Source organism: Podarcis gaigeae, assembly GCF_964106915.1.
Source record: "Podarcis gaigeae genome assembly, chromosome: 1".
Classification (NCBI taxonomy): Eukaryota; Metazoa; Chordata; class Lepidosauria; order Squamata; family Lacertidae; genus Podarcis; species Podarcis gaigeae.
Genome location: NC_139678.1, coordinates 33,912,368 through 33,931,897, shown reverse-complemented (window position 1 = coordinate 33,931,897; position 19,530 = coordinate 33,912,368). Strand labels below are relative to the sequence as shown.

At 45.2% G+C, this 19,530-nt stretch overlaps 1 protein-coding gene across 1 annotated transcript; it reads right to left on the bottom strand.

The window, feature by feature from the left end:
• Window positions 1–3,167: 3,167 nt before the first annotated feature.
• On the bottom strand, window positions 3,168–7,996 carry NFKBIA (NFKB inhibitor alpha). Its single transcript, XM_083700318.1, has 6 exons — window positions 7,599–7,996; window positions 6,220–6,328; window positions 5,323–5,533; window positions 4,927–5,015; window positions 4,549–4,809; window positions 3,168–3,778 (listed from the first exon to the last, which is right to left on the bottom strand). The coding sequence occupies exons 1-6, from the start codon at window positions 7,871–7,873 to the stop codon at window positions 3,731–3,733; spliced, it is 993 nt and encodes a 330-aa protein (XP_083556444.1). The 5' UTR covers window positions 7,874–7,996; the 3' UTR covers window positions 3,168–3,730.
• Window positions 7,997–19,530: the final 11,534 nt, after the last annotated feature.

The following is a 19,530-nucleotide window of genomic DNA, read 5'->3' as shown; positions in this document are numbered from 1 at the left end:
ATACTTAGCGGGCCATTGCCAGGCTGGCCTGGCTATTCCAGCAATGACATTCATGCTGGATACAGAAATTAGAAGGGAGCCTAACCACCACCACCCCCTCCACAGAAAAAAATTGTAACCATTTCATGGAATCAAGCAGAAATCCTCTACATTTACAACGTTCTGAGAATGGTCCTGCAGGTAGGAGCAGAGTCAACATATCCGCATGCAAAGCTGCTAAGCAGAAGTGGTCAAGGAGGAGCTTAGGGGAAATAAAACTCTCAGAAAATATGTGCTTCCAAATCCAGGTTTTCTATCTTTCCGAACAGCTGTTTTCAAAAAAAATTATGAGCAAGACAAAAATTCCTCTGAAACAGCAAATGAAAAGATGGGTCAGATTTCATGTATGTTATGTGCAGTATTTCCGACATAGTATTGCTCATGCATTGCTTCTGAAATAATTGCCAAATTCCAAGTATTTATATAAATAACTTTCTAGAATTGGGGCATTTAAAAAAAAGTTTATTAATAGTTTATTATTAAGACGAGCAATAAATAATTTGTCTTTTGAACTAAATTTGAATTTCTGCAAACTTTGGCCCTGTACTACTTTTACAAAACATTGTTTTTTTAACCCTTAGGGCTACATACATTTGAAATCTCTGGAAGAGGTACATTGGTAATGCGATAGATCAGGCGTGTCCAAAGTCCATTTTGGGGCCTAATCTGGCCCGCCGGTCTTTTTAATCTGGCCCCTGTGGCAGTATATGTCCTTGGGTAAAATCCTTTTAAAAAAAGCTCAATTCATCAAATCTGGTCCTCTTTGAAAAAAGTTTGGGCACCCCTGCGACAGATGATCCCACGGCTTGGGCAGTGAGCTGGGGTGGATAAATTTCATTGTAAGTTCCTGGTTTTGATTTGGGGGAATCAATATATTTTTGTATTCGAAAACTATCATGCTCTTTTAATATTTCTTAAATAAAACAGGGTCCATTGTTCAGTAAATGAGCTGTTCGTGTACCTGTCCTTCCCTGTCCATGTGTAGTAATGCTTTCTGATCTGTATTGCCCCTCCTTATACCTGCTTCCTTTTTGCCACAGCAATAACTACCAAATCCCATTTAAAATAATAGTAATCATCAAATACCCAATTCAAACGAGCAATTCAATTTCAGAAAGTTTCTGCAAAATGAGTTAAATTATACAACGGTTACACAGCATGCTATTTCAAATGAAAAGCTGCAGAATTTTGGTTTCTTCTTTTAAAGTCGAATTCAGTTATTTAACTGCAGGCTGAATTATGGATAACCAAGCATACATTTTCTTCTTCCACCAGGAAGTTTCAAGGCATGACCTTTGATCATACAAAGAGAGGAATGGGAATAACCCTGACTCAGAATGACACTTGATTTTAATCATTTCCATATGCAGCTAGAGTTCCAATGCAAAGCAGAACGGAGCTAAATCTCCTGATTCAGTGTTCCTCATGCAAAGCAATTGAGGCTAAAGTTCAGAGGCATTTATTGAAACTGGTAACAGCCTACCAAGAACCCAAATTATACAAATTCAACTCAGCCTCAGGGAGATAATGGGAATGGATCCAGCCTGCAACCCTGGCTGACATCTTCTCTTGTAAGAGGGCTGGGGAACCTATAGCCCTACAAATGTTGGACTCTCCCATCAACTCCAACCCATATGGCCGATTGTCAGGAATGATGGGAGTTGGGAGTCCAGCAACAGCTGGAGGGTCACAGATTCCCCATCAATGTCTTATAAACTGCATTGGTACAATGAGACTGGACTAGAGGAAGAGACCTGTGGCTTATGTGTTCAGCATGTGAAGCGTCTGCTACTGCAAACCACAGGATACGCTATTAAACCCACTGGTGTGAACAAGGAAATTCCACAATGCTGCAGTGAAAACTGCAGTTAAGTTAAATCAGCTTGCCCGTCTTCAATGTATTAAGGCAACCTGGTGAAAGAGCTAGGTTTAAGGAAGTTTGGACACCAATATTTGTAAAGCCATTATGTTGTTGACATCTGTCTGTCTCGAGAGACAGCTGAGTGAACCTCAGGGGTGCAAGTCAAAATGCTGTGTCAGCAACACCAAAGTGACCTCTCTAGGGTGCAAAGCTGGGCAATGTGTATAGAGGTCCTGGGCTGCCCAGACTACAATAACCCCCTCTCAGCCTTGCTGATGTGGTCCAAAGGAAAGTAGAGCAATACGTTTGGGACCAGCTTGGCGGCAGGAGTTGCCAGGAGACGTACAAGGTGCCATCCAACCATCTTAGAGACTCCACTCTGAATGTGTGTAGGGTTTACTCCTTAGTTTTTTCTTCTCCTGAAGATACCCTGCAAGGCAGTGGAGTTTCAGGATCAGTTTTCCTTCTCCTAGATGGGATAGCTTCCCAGGTTGACGAGCCCCACTTGCCCCTCACATCCTTCTACATCACATGCAGAAGCCGCCTTCTTGACCACTGTTGGCCTCACCCGCTCCTTTATATGCTGGCCATATGAAAGCAGCAATATGGTAGTGAAAATAACCTCGTAAAGCCAGGTCAGGTAATAACTGTGGGCAACACACCAATGACATGGGGCAAACCTCCACCTGACAAGCCTGAGGCATGAGGGGTAGCTTCAAATTGGGAGTTCTCGAAAGTCCCTGTGGAAGGGTCCAGGAATACCTGTGGTGGACACACTTGACTGGTGGATACATACCTGAATGGATAATGGGCAGGGATAATGGCTTTTATTTGTGGCAGAACCTGGTAAGAGTTGGGCCTTGACAAATCCCAGAGATTTCAATTGGAGGGAGTTAAATACATGCTTTAATTTCTCCATGGAAACCAATGGGACTGCAAAGAAGAGCCTTATGGCACCTAACATACCATGAAGGATAATGGAGGCTTTATTTTCAAAGGAACGCTGATGTGATCAGAAATGTTTTTGACCTGGCTCCAATATGAAAATGAGTAAACAGCACGTGGGTGCAAATATATCCCTATTCGTCCCTCTCCACCCCCTGCCCTGGGTTACTAATACAGGACACTAGTGGCTTTCTTTAATGTGAGTGTGTGCAAGAATGAACCAATTGCCTGAGATGTTTGATTTTACCTAACTGGGCATCAGAAAGGAGAAAGCGGGTGAGCAATTCTTCAGCAGGGGGAAGAGTTTCATCAATTCAGTGCATTTCTCATTTGATTTGATTTTTTAATAAATATACACAAGTACCAAAAAAGCTATTCACAAAATATACAATATTTACACACAATATACATATTGCAAAGCATAGGGCTTGCAATATACAGCCTGAACGTTAATTGCTACCCTTTCCTGTGGATGGAGAAGAGGACACTCTTTGGGTTGCAACCGCTCTGCCTGCCGTGCAGCACAAAGGACACCTGAGCTCAGTCTTTGGGATGGATTGTTATCAGTCAGTCAGAAATATATGGAATGTCTTCCAAAAGGACACAACAGATGGTGACTTGGGCCAGCCCCCTTGTAGAGCATGCAGTGAAAACGTAGGTGAACCGTCCAAGTTCTCACTCTGTTCATTTATTTGTACAATCTACTCTCTGGTGCAAATGAGCCCAGGCTTCTTCTGGTGTCTGACAACCAAAGTTCATTCCTGCCCGAACTGTGCATTGAACTGCAGGCAGCACCTGCTGTTCTAACAACATGCTCTGTACTGTGCTGTGTGTTCGGTAATTGTTCACATTTTGCTCGCCTCTGCTTCGTGCAACGCTCCCACTTTAGCAAGGCACATGTCGTCCGCCAATGATGCAGTCGTCATACAGGAGCTAGACGAGGGGAAGAAAAAGCAAATCAGGCTTAATGGAAGGCTTTAAGAAAGAGCATGAATTAATTCTCTAAGGGGAATACAGGGCCATTTCCCATTATCCCAAGGAAGTGTTCCATTAAATTTAGCTGCACTCACATGAGGAAAATAGCACCTGATAATTAACACTAGAGCCTGCATTTCTAAAAACTTTAAAAAAAATGAGACTGCTACATATAATTCAAGGGACGGGAGTAATAACTCAGTAGTTAAGGAAAATTCTTTGTTGTGGTGGTACATTTTATTAACAGACAAAAATCTGGACTAATATGATGCTTATAATATTAGAGGGAAGTAGAGATAACAAATGGTAGGTTGCAAATAGTACCACCAGAAAATATATGTGCAAATGTGCTTCCTTTGTAATAACCCTACTGTAATTTTAAATCCACTTTTGAAAATTTATTAAAATATGTCCTAATCATAACATGTCAAATGCTTCCTTAAAGCCAGTTTTCTTCCTTGTGTGAAGTCGGTGCAATGATTTGCTAGATTCAAATTAATCTAATCAATGCATTTTCTATACCTTTGAGTATTCAGTGCTTACACCGATGGGTGACTGGTAATAACTCTGTTACCAGGCTTATACCTTCAGGGTGTCAAAGTCAAGCAAAACCTAGTCTAAGGACCCTTGTTGTTTACAACTGCTCCCTAACAACCTAATGGGAAATGTGTGTGCAAATTATGGTAGAAATCTTTTTTCGCGCATTGAATGGAGAAATGGCCACTCACTTCATCCTCTGTGAACTCTGACTCTGATTCACAGCTCTCTTCGTCTTCACTTTCTGGTAGCATCTGCAGGTCCAATGTCGTAAACTGCCTCAGCTGCTCCTGTATGAAGGAGTTGTTTCTTCCCCATGTGAGCTGGTATGGAGAGTAGCCCTGGTAGGTTACTTTGTTTACATCCGCGCCGTGTTTCAACAGGAGCGACACCAGTTCTTGATTCTGTAGATCGACAGCCAAATGCAAGGCAGTCCTGCCGTTGCAAGGCTCCTGTTTGTTGGGAAAAAAAGAAAAGGGTGCATTCAGTTAGGCCGGACACATGCTAAGATGTTCATTCTCAAATTGCTGGGATGAGGTTTGCTTGTTTGAAAATGGCAGGTATCTTACCTGAGCATTGACATCTGCTCCCAAGGACAAGAGGTGTTCTACTATGGCCAGGTAACCTTGAATAGCTGCCAGATGGAGACACGTGTGTCCTATGAAACAGAAATGGAGGAGATTAAATTTCATGTGATACAAGTCATTCCAACGCTTGGCTATAATTTTTCAAATCATATACACTATAGCCTTTTAAAGATGGCCTACTCTGATCAAAGAAGGTTGATTATTTGATTCCAGTAGGTGACTATGAAGCAAGAACAAGGAACACCCTCCCCTCCCTTCCTTGGCTGACACTTGCTATACAGAAAGAGCTGGAAAGAATTATCTGAATCACAAGGCAATGTAGCACAGTGCCAAGGGTTGGAGTACCCAGTGAAGTAGCAGCTCAGAATTTGTGCTTACCATTGTAATTGGACGACTGTAGGATAGAGTCGATTTGTTGTTTCTGGCAGTATTGTGTGAGGACACCGACACCTCTGAGAGAGCCTTGTTCGCAAACGATATGCAGCGGGGTGTTTCCTCGGAAATCTCTGATATCTGCATCACATCCAGCTTTCAGAAGAGTCTCTGCGATTTCTGGCTGGTCTGTTATCACTGCCAAGTGAAGTGGAGTCTGCAAATTGGAAGTTGAGAAAGCATTATAGTTAACTAGAAAAAAGAAAAATCTCCTAGACTAGCCATTACACAAAACCGTCTTCTTAGTCATCACTCCTGAACCCACTTCTTGAGTAAAGTATGTTTTTTCAGGATCAACCACTTTCCATAAATCCTTTGAAACATTCCTCAATGTTTTGCTTTTTGTCATGTGATATACTTCTGAGAGAACAATCACACTGTTGTGTTGGTGGTCCAATCTTACTATACTTGGGAGCCAACCATGAAAAGTCACTTCCACAAATGGCTGATTTAAAGCTCCTTGTAGCCCGAAAGACTTGCCCTAAACAAGGCAGATGGAGCTTGTGGCTCTCCAGCTGTTGTTGAACTTCAACTCCCATCAGCCCCAGCCAGCATAGTCAAGAATCAGGGTTGACAGTAGTTGTAGGCCAGCAACATATGGAAGGCCACCAATTCACCCCCATTTTCTTGGGAGCTCAACCCCATCAATGAGCCAAGGTTACTGATGGGGATAATTATGCTAAAAGGTGGCAATTTTATGAGTTACTTAAACCCCTTGAATTTTTTCCTAAATTTATCTCTTCCTCCCACCAAAAAATGTTTCTTTTGGAAAGCTTCCAAGTCCCCTAGGGCACCATGTTTGATCCCTGCAGGAGAGGAAAGAAAACCCTGCCGGGTAAGTACCTGGTTGAGATTATTTTGGGTATTCAGGAAGGCTTTGTCTCGTCCTGCCTGGCGAATGATTTCCAAACTCAAGGCCTTTTCTTCATGTATAATTGCCAGATGGAGAAATCTGCAAAGAGGAAAACGGTGGGAAAAACCCGATGGTGAGTACTTAAGAAAGAAAGAAAAAACAAAGGACAAAAAAATTCCCAGCCACCTCTTGCTAATCAGCTCTTTTGCTCTTGCTCGTCATCATGCGGGCAACGTGCCCAGGATCCGAGTCATGATGGAGGAAGAACATCAGCCTCAGCGGCAAGAGAGGCGATTTCGAAAGCCTGGGGTTTTCGAAGCCGCGTGCTCTCGCTACCTGGTGTTTTCCGCGGAGTTGTTGTGAGCTGAGTGTTCCGGGCAAGGCGCCAGGGACTTTCCAGAGCGCTTCCCCCCTCCCGTGCGCCCCGCCCGGCGCCTCCTTCAAGCCCCGCCCCCCTCGCAGCTTGTGAGAACACCCCGTCCCGGCCCCTATCCGCTGGCAGCCGGCCCAGGCACAAGGCGGAGCGGGCGGGGAGGGGAAAACCCAGACTTGCAAAAATCCCCGGGCTTTTATGTAACCAGCAAAACGCGAGCGACATCAAAGGACCTCTTCGCCCCCCCGCACACCCCGCGTTCTATTATTAAAGATCTACATAGTAGGCTCCTCGCTCCCCCCTGCAAGGCAGCCTGTGCAATAAACACAAATGCGGATGGAGTCAAAACACGAGCACTAAGAATCTACATTACTGTGTGTGGGTTTTTTAAAAAATGCGTTTGGCTCGCTCTACTGATTGTTCTACTCTGCTCGGTCAGTAACTCAGAACTATTATGAAGGGCCCGCTTTAAAAGAACCAGCGAATTTCCTGCAGGGTCTTTTTCGCCGCTGCAAATGCGTAATTCCCGGGGATTCACTGCGCTCAAGCAAGCTGAAATTCAACCGTGCACTGCGTGCATCCTGGGCTCTTTTACATGCATGCCGCCATGCTAACCTCTCAAACCTCTTTTAAAAATTAAAGAGGCGTTTGAATTTAAATGGCAAACTTGACGCCTTTCAGGGGGGAAAACAAATCAAAAGGATCGCTGTCTCCCTTGCAGCGCCCAGCTGCCCCCACCCTCCACATTTCCTTCTTCGCGTTAGTCCCGTACTGCATTTTCTAGAGTGTTTCCTTCACATCTAGGGAACAGAGGCCACCAGGCACTTAACCACATTTGCTTGGAAATAAGCCCCATTAATTCCAACCAGATCTATTTCCAAGGAAAAGCATTAAGATCACCACTTTGCTAACTTCCGAGGCAACGCGAGGCAAACGCCCACAGAGGTCAAAGTTCCGACCCCCTTCCCCGAATTTGCAAAGTCCTCCAAGACTTACGTGTCTCCGTCTTCGGTCACTTGCAGTTTCCAAGCCTGCGCGCCCTGGCCGGGGCCGCTCTGGAGCCCCGCGGAGGCTTCCGCCGGCTCGATGCGAATGTCTCTCAGCTCGTTGACGAGCTTCTCGTATTCCTCCTCCTTCATGGAGTCCAAGCCGCTGTCGTGGCGGTCGTCCTGGACCAGGCTGAGCTGCCTGTCCTTCTTCAGCGCGTCCCGGGGGTGGTTGTCCATCGTTATATCCATAGGGTAATCCAGGGAGCCGGGGCTGAAAAACATGGCCTGGGCGAGAACGAGCCGCGGGTCCCGAAGTGTGCAGCTACCTTGCGAAGTCGTGGCGAGAAGCTGACGGGCGGCGGCGGCGGCGCTTGCCTATACAGCCTTGGCGGAGGGGATTTCTGCGCCGGGGCGGAGCTTGCGCGCTCGGGAATTTCCCGGCCGAGTCGGGCCAACTAGTTCAGTCCTGTCTGGAAGCTGCTGCTGCTGCTGCTGTGGCAGCAAAGGCTGTGGCCGAGGAATTCCCTTCCCTAGTCACTCGCTGGAAATTTTTTGCTTTTTCCACAGAAGGGAAAGTTTTTTGGATGGCTTTCTGTGACTAAGGCGCCCACCCCACCCCTCGAGGCCTTCCACTCCTCCAGGCTTTTCCTCGATGGGCTTTCGGGATATGCAAAAAAAGAGAAAAGAATTCACGGTCCTTCTTTTTGGGATCTCCCTCCTGCCTTGATATTTTAGATAGATATAGCCCTAAAATGCCCTGGTATTTTGGTAAATATTCCTGGCCCTGTTTTAAAGGGGAGGAGTGGAAGGAGCAGGCAAGCCTTGCAGGACGGACACCAGCACTTAATAAGGCCACAGTGCAATATTTGCAGGGGTGCCTGAATTTAGCGCTGTGGAGGAATAAGCCCCTCATACATTGCAATCTTTCCAATATTGCAGAGAAGGCTGCAGAGTGGTGAAGTGCAAGCCCTTTCCTTAAGGCCACCTTTTTGCAAAGGAGTATGGTGCACACTGAGGACTTGCCAGATTGTGGGTTGTGTGCGCGCCCCCCCCCCCGTTAAAAGCATAGGAACCCAACATGAAAAACATTGTAGGATTGCCTTGGCTTTATAATAGATGTACATTCCACCTTTGTGTGAACATCCAAAGCATCTAACACAAAACACTACGCATCAGGTTACTGGGTTCTTCTCAGCTTTTTATTAATTATATCGATTATACAACATGGTTAAAGAGCAACAATGGGTCTCTGCCCTGAGGAACTTACATTAGGACCTTTCTTTTGTTGTTTGCACTGGAAACCCCGGGCCTCTGCATAGTGGAATGGGCTTGACACGTCATTGTCCGAAGCATGTTCTGGGAAAATTTCAGGGTTTATTTGCTTCAATCAAGAGTTTCTGAAGAAGGATGATCAAGAAATGCAATAAAAAAGACTTCCCTGAAAGATAGCGTACCTGCTGTTACTGATCACTTCCTGCAATGCGTGGTTAGGGAGGAAATCTTGTGGGTGTTCTGGGCTGCACAACTCCAGTCTTTGAAAGATCAAAGAATCCTGAAAAGTTAGGTTTGCAACCTGGTGGAGACTAAGGAGCAAAAACAGACAGAATCAAGAGCTTGGCAGAATCTGGAGTTTATTGCCTTTCCAAATCTGAGTACTGAGAAATGCCATTTTAATTTACAGACTAGTAAAATATAGAGGAGGTTTTTGCCATTTTCAAGACCATTGCCATCAGTCTCAGTTGCTGTCATCTAGATAGGCTGTTCGTGTCCTCCCATCTCCAAATTCCTTTATGCCTTTTCTCTTCTCTCCTGCTCTTGAATTGTAATCTAAGCCATATACTGTACTTTGCACTGACAATGAAACCAGGATGCTAGAGGCTTTCAGACAAGTCTGAAGAAACAGCCTCTCTGCTGCCTTGAAGAGGAAGAGGAGTCGACTATCTGCAGTGCCATCTAGTGTAGAATAAATCATAGGACATTTAACACAGGAGACCTGGATTTTCCTTAAACCAGTTTGTCTGCCAAGGAGCTGTATAGGGACTGGTGTTTTTTAACCTGTCCCTAAAAGAGCTGTACCAAGTTTGCAGGTGACGCCCAGTTATTCAGGGTTGATCTGGGCGAAATGGGAATTAAAATGGCAAATGAGGTTTGTTTATTTATTTATTTATTTATTTATTTATTATTATTATTATTATTATTATTATTATTATTATTATTATTATTATTATTATTTTGGTGGCCCATACGGGGAGCTTTATTTATTATGAGGAGGTGTAAAGTGATGCAGATTGGGGCAAAAGATTCTAACTGCATGCTTACACACCTGGTGTGTGACAACTGCAAAAAAAGAGGTGTTAGGAATCAAAAAGCACAACTTCCAATTGTAGAGGCGTTATACAAATCTTGAATATGCAACCACATTTGGAACACTGTGTCCAGTTTTCATCAGCTCATCTAAAACACAATATTGTGGTGCTGGAAATGGTGCAGAAAGAGACAACTAAAATGGTTAGCGTCTTCGGACGACTTCCTATGAGGGAATGTTTCACTGTTCGGAGCAACTTAGTTTAGGGGGGAGAATGCAAGTAATGGGGGATATGACACAGGTTTATACAATTATGCATGGCATGGGTTAAGTGTATTGATAATTCCCCCCCTCTGTCTTATTAATACTATCTAGGATTGTTGAATAAAGCTGAATGGTGGGAGATTCAGGACAGGCAAAAGAAGTGCTGCTTTGTACAGTGCAGAATTAAATACAGTGGTACCTCAGGTTACATACGCTTCAAGTTACAGACTCCGCTAACCCAGAAATAGTGCTTCAGGATGAGAACAGAAATCGTGCTCCGGCGGCACAGCGGCAGCAGCAGGAGGCCCCATTAGCTAAAGTGGTGCTTCAGGTTAAGAACAGTTTCAGGTTAAGAACAGACCTCCAGAATGAATTAAGTTCTTAACCCGAGGTACCACTGTAATGGGATTTCCTATTCCAAAATGTCATTAGCAGATGGAATGGCAAGGCACTGTTACTCACCTGACCTGCTTATCAGAAGATAGAGGTTGAGGGGTGAGGAAGAAGCAAAATTGATGCTGGTGCTCCTGTTGTGGGAGATAGCATGTGGCCATGTTTTCCCCTTAATAGACCTATCATTGGTTTTAAACTATCACATATTCTTGTATCAGCTAATAATAATAATAATAATAATAATAATAATAATAATAATTTTTATTTATATCCCGCGCTCCCCAGCCGATGCCGGGCTAATCTGTATCATCAGCATTTATGTGAATCTAGAAGGTCAGCATTTATTCAGTGGAAATAGATGGAATGTTATGTCATTGCCGAAGTATGAGTGGTAGGGACTATTTGTCTGAAAGAGTTTAGGCGGCCCACAAGAAGATCATGGGCTCTGTACACTTACCAAGCATCTTACATGCATGAGATCAGCAGGAAGGCCTATCTCTTTTGACTGGTTGCCACATCTCTCAAGGCAGCCTATGGTCTTGGAAGATCAGAACCATGGGACTGATAAGCTAGTTGCCAAGGTGACTGTGAGCAATTACTGACATCAGCCTTGTCAGTGTAAGGCAACGGTAGAAATAGGAGGGTTGAAGGCACTGTATTTGGGAACCCATCAGAGGAACTTGGGATGGTGCTGTGTGTGATCCAGTGCCAGCTATTAGAGGGTTTGCCCACTGCCGTGCCAGTGGCTTTTCCTGGTAGCTGTTTCACGTATTTATTTTAGTTTGATAGAATCGTAGAATTGGAAGCAACCCTGAGGACCATCTACTCCAGGGTTTCCCAAACTCAGGTCCCCATCTGTTCTTGGATTATGATTCTCATCATCCCTGACCTGCTAGCTCGGAATGATGGGAGCTGTAGTCCAAAAGCAGCTGGAGACCCGAGTTTGGGAAACCCTGATCTAGTCCAACCCACTGCAGTACAGGAATATGCAGCTGTCCCATATGGGGAACAAATCTGCAACCTCAGCACCACACTTTATCCCACTGAGCTATCTATGCAGTAATAGGCTTTATGTAGTCTGTTTCTGTGAGCTGTATCCAGCTGTTTAGTAATATATCCTATTCAGTCTGCTTAGATGTAAGTGTGCATTATTTTAATTATTCTTGCTATTCTTACAATCCTCAGCCACCTATTGCCTTTGAATCCAAAAGGAGCCACTGCTTTAGGCAAAACAACGACATTTGGCCTTGGCAAAATACTCCGCTGACTGATGTTCACTGGAGCACCAAACAGGGCTGCCCACTGTCCCTGGTGCTCTTTGTGATTTTAACTGAAGTACTAGCCAAACAGGGAGTCAAAGACAAGATCAATTTATCCACAGATAATGTGGTATTAATGCTCAGTGAACCAAACCAGGTGCTGGCTCCGCTGAAAGAAGAGCTGGATTAGTTTAGCAGGACAGCAGGATTTGAGATTAACTGTTCTCAGTTGGCTGTAATGCCAATAAATATGCCTCAAATTGAGTGAGGCAAACTCTTCTCCATGCCTTGTTACAGAGTGTTCAGCTGCTTGGGTGTGCTAATCCTGAAGGACCAGAACCAGTTAAGGAAAAGGAACTATGGTATGTTAAACAGAAGACAAAAGCTGGCAACATTTGCACTTGTCATGGCCATTATTCCCAAGTTTTTGTATCTTCTCTTGATCCTCCCTGTCACATTTCCAAAATTATGGTTGATGAAATGGCAGCCTATTATGAAACAAGTTTCTAACAAAAGGAATGAACGGCAGAGTGGGTAGCTGCATTTTGTACAAATAGTGTGATGTTGTGAGGGCTAGGGGGGGGGGCTGTTAATGCCAAACCTTAAATACAAAATTGTATTTTGAAGCTTTTGCAGCACATTAAGGTACAAAAAGGGACGTGGGTGGCACTGTGGGTTAAGTCATAGAGCCTAGGACTTGCCGATCAGAAGGTCAGCAGTTTGAATCCCCATGCTGGGGTGAGCTCTCGTTGCTCAGTCCCAGGTCCTGCCAACCTAGCAGTTCGAAAGCATGTCAAAGTGCAAGTAGATAAATAGGTACCGATCCAGCAGGAAGGTAAACGGCGTTTCCGTGTGCTGCTCTGATTCGCCAGAAGTGGCTTAGTCATGTTGGCCACATGACCCGGAAGCTGTACGCCGGCTCCCTCAGCCAATAAAGCAAGATGAGCGCCGCAACCTCAGAGTCAGTCACAACTGGATCTAATGGTCAGGGGTCCCTTTACCTTTACCTTTACTTTTAAGGTACTAAAAGGCTCCATACACTTCTCGTGGGTATAGCTGTAACTTGCCCAAGTTGCAACTGCAACTTTTGCTGTCAGTATCTCGGGTTAAAATATGCAGCATTCCAAACCTCTTCCTAAAGGCAACATGTATGGTATAGTAATGCTGGAGATTAATCCCCCCTCCATTCATCCATTGTTCTTGATGCAGTTATATTTCCCAAACCTGGAAGGTAGCTTCAGATGTGTGTAAGCTAAACCAACCCCCCCCCACACCCCTGTTGCTATGGGTGTTTGTGTAGGGATGATTTTTATCAGTCTTGTGGCTGGAGAGGGAAGGATTACCCTCCCACCCCCATGTGTGGTGGTCCTGATGAAAATCTGGGGCTATGATTAAATTGTAAAAATCCCCTCTCATGACTGCGAGTAATGCAAGGAAAGTAACACCTAGTTTCGCCTCCCCGAGTGGCTCTTTCTCACATAACCTCAGTTCCAAATCTGTACATCAAGGATATGATTAGTCATCTATTTCAGCAAGGTATCATGAGGATGATGAGACAAGAATTGCAGCACATGGGACATTTAAAATGTTACATACATTTCTAAATGATCGCACATGATGTCAGGTAACCCAACACATGTTGACTGTTAAGTTAGAAAGCACTAACCCTACCTTCTGCCAACAGCAGCAATTCCAGCAACATCCACCCACCCACCGACCCACCCCATACTTAGCTAGATCACCATCTTGGGGGGGGGAGAGGCCTATACATTTAGTCCCCCCCTCCCACTCCTCCCAAAGTTACTGGTAGCTTATCTATTGAGCCCTCCAGTTTAGCGGAGCTGTTCTTGAATGCCATGTCAGCTGGTAATAAGACTATGCTCATCCACAACTTGATCATGGGTGAAAGGACTGACCTGGTGCATTTTATCATGACTTGGATGGGTGAACTGGATGGCCCAAATCTAACTCAGCCATGCCCATCTGGGTACGTGGTACAGCACCAGGCTAGACCGGAGGCTCAAGGTGTTGCTATGGTACTTCTGTGGACAATATCATTGAGCCGAAAACCTCTTGATCTTGTGATGGGCTTAGATGCTCTGCCTCTGCACTCCTTTGTCATGGTCAGACCATGACCTTGTGAAGTTTGAACTTGGAGTGGCAATGTATGGGTGGTGCGCCGATTTGGAGACTTATGGGATGCGACCTGAGAAGTTCCTGAATGCTCCAGGGAATCATCCAGCAGAAAAAACTTGATCCCGTTGATCTCCTGGTCTCGCTATGGAATAGCAAGATTTAACAGACTGTTAACATGATCATTCCTGAGTGTCCTCTCCGTTGTTGCAGGAAGCTATAACTTGTTCAAGCGGTACATAAATTTTGTTATTTCTATAACAAAATTTATTTGCTATTAAATAGATGCTATTTAATAGTACCCAAAATCTGGCAGGGCCAGTCTTATCTGAGGTGGCTTTTTTCTCGCAAGACCTGCTCCAAATCCCAAGAGACTAGGACCATTTCCAGCTTTTGAGGCTCGTTTTTGCCAGAATAAAATAAAAACAACAACATAGACAAGCAACATAAGGCAGCCCCCTCCAAAAAAGAATGGTTTGTTTGTATAACCAGCTGATCTGAGAGGGCGCATCTGTCATGGCCTAATACTGTGCCATTAGAATGTGTACATTTTAATTAACATTAATGAACATTAAAAACTCTTCAATACAGTACAATCGCATCTTACGCAGGTGTTTGGTTCCAAGGGTTCTGTGTATATGCAAAAACATATACAGTGGTACCTCAGGTTACATACGCTTCAGGTTACATATGCTTCAGGTTACAGACTCCGCTAACCCAGAAATATTACCTCAGGTTAAGTACTTTGCTTCAGGGTGAGAACAGAAATTGTGCTCCAGTGGCACGGCAGCAGCAGGAGGCTCCATTAGCTAAAGTGGTGCTTCAGGTTAAGAACAGTTTCAGGTTAAGTATGGACCTCCGGAACAAATTAAGTACTTAACCTGAGGTACCACTGTACTCAAAGCATCCTCTTGGAATTGCCCTCACACAAACAAGGCTGAACGGGCCTTGTCCCCACCAAGTAAGGCTCCTCTGCACAGTGGTTTTGTGAGGCTCTCATGAGATCTCGCAGGACTGTCCCAAGTTCCCATGAAACCTCGTGTGAGCATCCCTAGCCTTTTGAAGCTGGTGCACTGAGAGAGGCACTTTTTTGTGCCAGGTTTTTCCCAGTGTGAAAAGAGCTTTAGAGCTCTCCGCCTTGCTTGCGTTTAACTTGCAGAAATTCAACCAGGTGGTCTTCAACCATGTATGGTTGAAGTTAAGGGTGCGTAAGATACAATTGTACTTTAGGAGAAAATCGGCATCAGTTCCCTCTTCAGAATCCTCAATCTTAGAAGCATAGAAATGTACAGTTGGAAGGGACCCTGAGGATCATCTAGTCCAACCCCCTGCAATGCAGGAATATGCAGCTGTCCCATATGGGCATCAAACCTGCAACCTTGGCGGGTGGTTCTGGTGGCTACTGACAGCAGAGATGCTGCTGGTAGGAGCTTCTGGCTGCCCACTGTTTGGGCAGGTGCATCGGGGTGCTTCTCGCCAGTGCCCCCCCCAAGGGCAGCCCCCACAGGCCTGGCTGGAGGGACACCTCAGTTCCATTCAGCCTGTTCAGGCATGCCACTTTAAGCAAAGGTCCGTGAGACCTGGAATCCATAAGTTCCTGGGTCAAGCAGAGGAGAGGCACACCCACAGAAATAATAATTGCTGTGTTTTTAATACCACATTATCCATCTTCCTCTTTATACTTTAGTTGAGATTCCAGCAGCTCAAGGGGTTGGACTGGATCACCCTCGGGATACCTTCCAAATCTACATTTCTATAATGAAATATTCTGTGTAAAAAGGGTTCGATTCTCCAGGGTCTAGATCACACTCCTGTTTTATGCAAGAAGGTGCCCGCTGAGATCGTTTGGTTATACACATTCATAGAAAAGGACCTTCTACCCAGATTAGTTGAGGAGAAGCCAGAATTTGTTCACCTCTCCATGACTCAGGCTGCTTGCTTCAGGTGTTGGCTGCTGCACTTGTAAGGCACAGATGGCAGGGGCTGTTGAGAAATAATCTTTCCTCAAAGGTAAACAGTGCAATCCTGTACACGTCAACTTAGTTGTAAGCCCCATTGACTTCAGTGGATCTCTCTTTATGGCGAGTATCCGATTGCATGCAGCTACAGTTACTGAACACTCTTGTTCTTCTCCTGAGTAAATACACCAGAAGCACCAGATGGGTCACATCAAACTCCCTACCAACCTGTACCAGCCTCCCTGCCTCAGTGACCTACCTGTCAAGAAGCTAATGGACTGGCACTTACCCACTCAGCAAACCAGTTCTGTAATCCACGCATCCATTATTATTATTTTAATTTATTTTGCATTTAGCAAAACCCCATGGCAATTGCTACTTGGGCAAACGACAGAGACTGGTAGAAGCCGGTCTCTGTGTTCTCAAACATAATCAGTCACAAATAATGTGGAATTCTAAACTTTGCTTAACTCCTAGTGGTTCATTTGTCATGTTAGTGGTCCTCCCCCCCCCCCCCCCGCAGGCACTTAACACTGAACAGATGAAGCTCATGCCATGCTTTCCAGTTCCCTTTTACCAACAGGGATGTATAAAGACAGGAGGGTTTCACCTGAACATTCTCAACAAGGAAACAGAACTTTTGTCTGAGGTGCTGGCTTCTGTTGAACACAACCCACGACCATATAACTGCCCCCCAAGCCCAGTATCTTGAGATCTTTTCTTTTAGTATCGCTGATCTAGAGAAGCAATATTTCTGTAATGACTCCAGCTATCTTACAGCAGCTGAGAGAGAATTTAAAATCAGCCTGGGTCCTGGAGCACTAGAAAGAGGCTGCATGGGAAGATGAAATGTTCTCGTGCCACTTCTGTGAACAAAAGAATTAGAGGGTATTTTTTTATTATTATTTTCCTTTCAAAGAGCTACCTAGAAGTTCCATGGTGTGGCTATAATTTACAAGAGATGTCTTCCGGCTGTTACCTCCTGAGATCCACCTAATTATTCCTGTGGAGATCGGTTAACTCTATCCTTTCAGCTAAACTTGAGGGCTCTGCAGATCAACAAACAGAGGAACATGAAGAGGCGACCATCTCCTTCCCTTGCGGCCATGGTATATTGCATAGGTGCCTGGGAAGGGTTCAAAAGAACATGCAACACCACCCTCATTGCTTAGAGTAGCAATCTGAAAGTTCAGTTAGTCAAGGAGAAGGATTTTTTGAGGCAAGACAAATTTTAGAATCACTCGACAGTGGATGGATGAAAAGAAATGTCATTTTAAAAAACTGTGGCCAGATTGTTTCTATTCCATTTGCAAAGAACAAGCAGGAAGGCAGGTATAGGAGCCCTGCCAGAGAAAAAAAAGTTGGCAACTCAAGGAACAAATGTTTCCCAGAAATGCACACTCTTCCCCATTTTATTGTAAAGCATTTCTGATCAATGCAATGTCTTTTTGGATCATGACCCCACTATGAATGGGGAAGAGCAACCAGAATTGCTTTAATCAGTGAGACTGCATGATGAAGAGCAATCCCCCCTAATGCAGTGGTTTTCAACCAGTGTGCCGTGGCACCCTGGGGTGCCTTGAAGGATGGCCAGGGGTGCCGCAGGCAACACTGGCATCTGTCCTTCTTTCTTGCCCTCCCTCCTCTGATGCCTTCTTGTGTCTCTGCCTCCTAAAGGCTTGCACATCTGTTTGTTGCAGCAGGCCTGGCTACAAGCTCTGCAGGCAAATGCTGCCTCTGGGGCTGGCCAGGGGGTGCTGGTTGCCAGGAGCTGAAGCAGCCTCAGAGTAAGCAAGCAAGCAGGTGAGGAAGCCCAGCTAGCCAGTTCACCAGCCCTTGCTGTTGGGAAGGGACTGACAAGTCCCAGGCCCCTGTGGGGCTGTGTGAAGAGGCACCTCTCTTTGGGACAGAGAGGGCAGCTCAGAGACTGGGGGCAGCAGCAGCAGCTGCTCAGAGGTCTCCGAGGAGAAGAGGCCAAGGGAACACTCCACAAGGGAGGGTGTTTGAAAAAGGGTGAGAGGCTGCCAGCTTTGCCAGCAAGGGGTGACATAACTGGGCTCCTGAGCCCCCAGGGGTGCTGCAGAAAGAATGCAATTGGTCAAGGGAGCCATGGACTCAAAAAGGTTTTCCCAGTAGTGATGTATGGAAGTGAGAGCTGTACCATAAAGAAGGCTGATCAACAAAGAATTGATGCTTTTGAATTATGGTGCTGGAGGAGACTCTTGAGAGTCCCATGGACTGTAAAAAGATCAAACCTCTCCATTCTGAAGGAAATTCATTCTGAGTGCTCACTGGAAGGACAGATTGTGAAGCTGAGACTCCAATACTTTGGCCACCTCATGAGAAGAGAAGACTCCCTGGAAAAGACCCTGATGCTGGGAAAGATTGAGGGCACAAGAAGAAGGAGATGACAGAGGACGAGATGGTTGGACAGTGTTCTCGAAGCTACCAGCATGAGTTTGATAAACCTGCGGGAGGGAGTGGAAGACAGGAGTGCCTGGCGTTCTCTGGTCCATGGGGTCACAAAGAGTCGGGCACGACTAAACGACTAAACTACAACAAATGCAAGGTGAGCTTGGTAGGAACACAGCTTTTGAAAGCAATCACCAGTTGTTGTTCAGACATACCTTAGCAGCGCCACCGTGTGGTGTTCCATGGCTATAGGTGCACCCTTGTCATGCATATGAGCAGCCAAAATAAAGCATGGGCAGCACATTATGTTTCATGCAATTCCATCATATCTATCACTTATTCTGTGGCTACGGGGTTGGAAGATGGACAGGCTGGGCTCATGCAGTAGCCAGAAGACCAGCAGTCGCTCAGAACTTTTGGACTTCCCCAGTCACCAGCCAGGTAGGATCGCCATGTTTGTGTAGGTAGGAGAAAGTCCCCCCTGAGGGCTTTAAAAATGCACTAGTGCTTTGACTTGGAGACAGAAAACAGTTAGAACTCAGGGTAGTTCCTTCAGTAGGTATTTTATGTGGCCTCTTTGGCTAACACTGGTCGAGAGCCTAGCTGCTGCATTCTGGAAGAGGTGCGCTTTATCCATACTTTTATCCATACTTTTAAATGGGGCTTCATAAAGCGTGCATGGCATTAATCCCACTCTGAGGACACAAAGGTGTGTATTAGGTGAAACATTGCGAAATCCCTCTCTTTGGATGGCCAGTAAGAAAAGGTTGGGGAGGCTCCTTCTGGGGAATGCCTTAAATGCAGAAATAAAAAGATTTACACTTTTTTTAAAAGTGCTCCAAGGTTTAGCTATTTAATCACAACATTTCTATCCCAGTATGTTTTGAAACAATACAGCAGGTGGCATACAGTCACTGACTTAAAATGCAGACAAAAGCAGCCTATCTTTAAAATGGGCAAGAACAAAAATCAAAACATTGAGAAACTAAGAAATCTCTCTCTCTCTCTCTCTCTCTCTCTCTCTCTCTCTCTCTCTCTCTCTCTCACACACACACACACACACACACACACACAGGTACGTACGTTCAACAGCATTTGATTTCTAAACACCAAAGAAATAGGTCAGCACTATGACTGGTGTTAGGGCTTGACATTGTCAGGCATCTTCCAAGGTCCACTCAGTGGCGTAGCGTGGGTTGTCAGCACCCGGGGCAA

Excerpts from the sequence above, each read along its gene's own strand:
- NFKBIA (XM_083700318.1), bottom strand. The coding sequence starts at position 7,873 with ATGTTTTTCAGCCCCGGCTCCCTGGATTACCCTATGGATATAACGATG. Across the intron at positions 5,016-5,322 it reads ACAGTCGTCCAATTACAATG|GACACACGTGTCTCCATCTG; the intron begins GTAAGCACAAAT and ends TCTGTTTCATAG. Across the intron at positions 4,810-4,926 it reads GAGCAGATGTCAATGCTCAG|GAGCCTTGCAACGGCAGGAC; the intron begins GTAAGATACCTG and ends CCCAACAAACAG.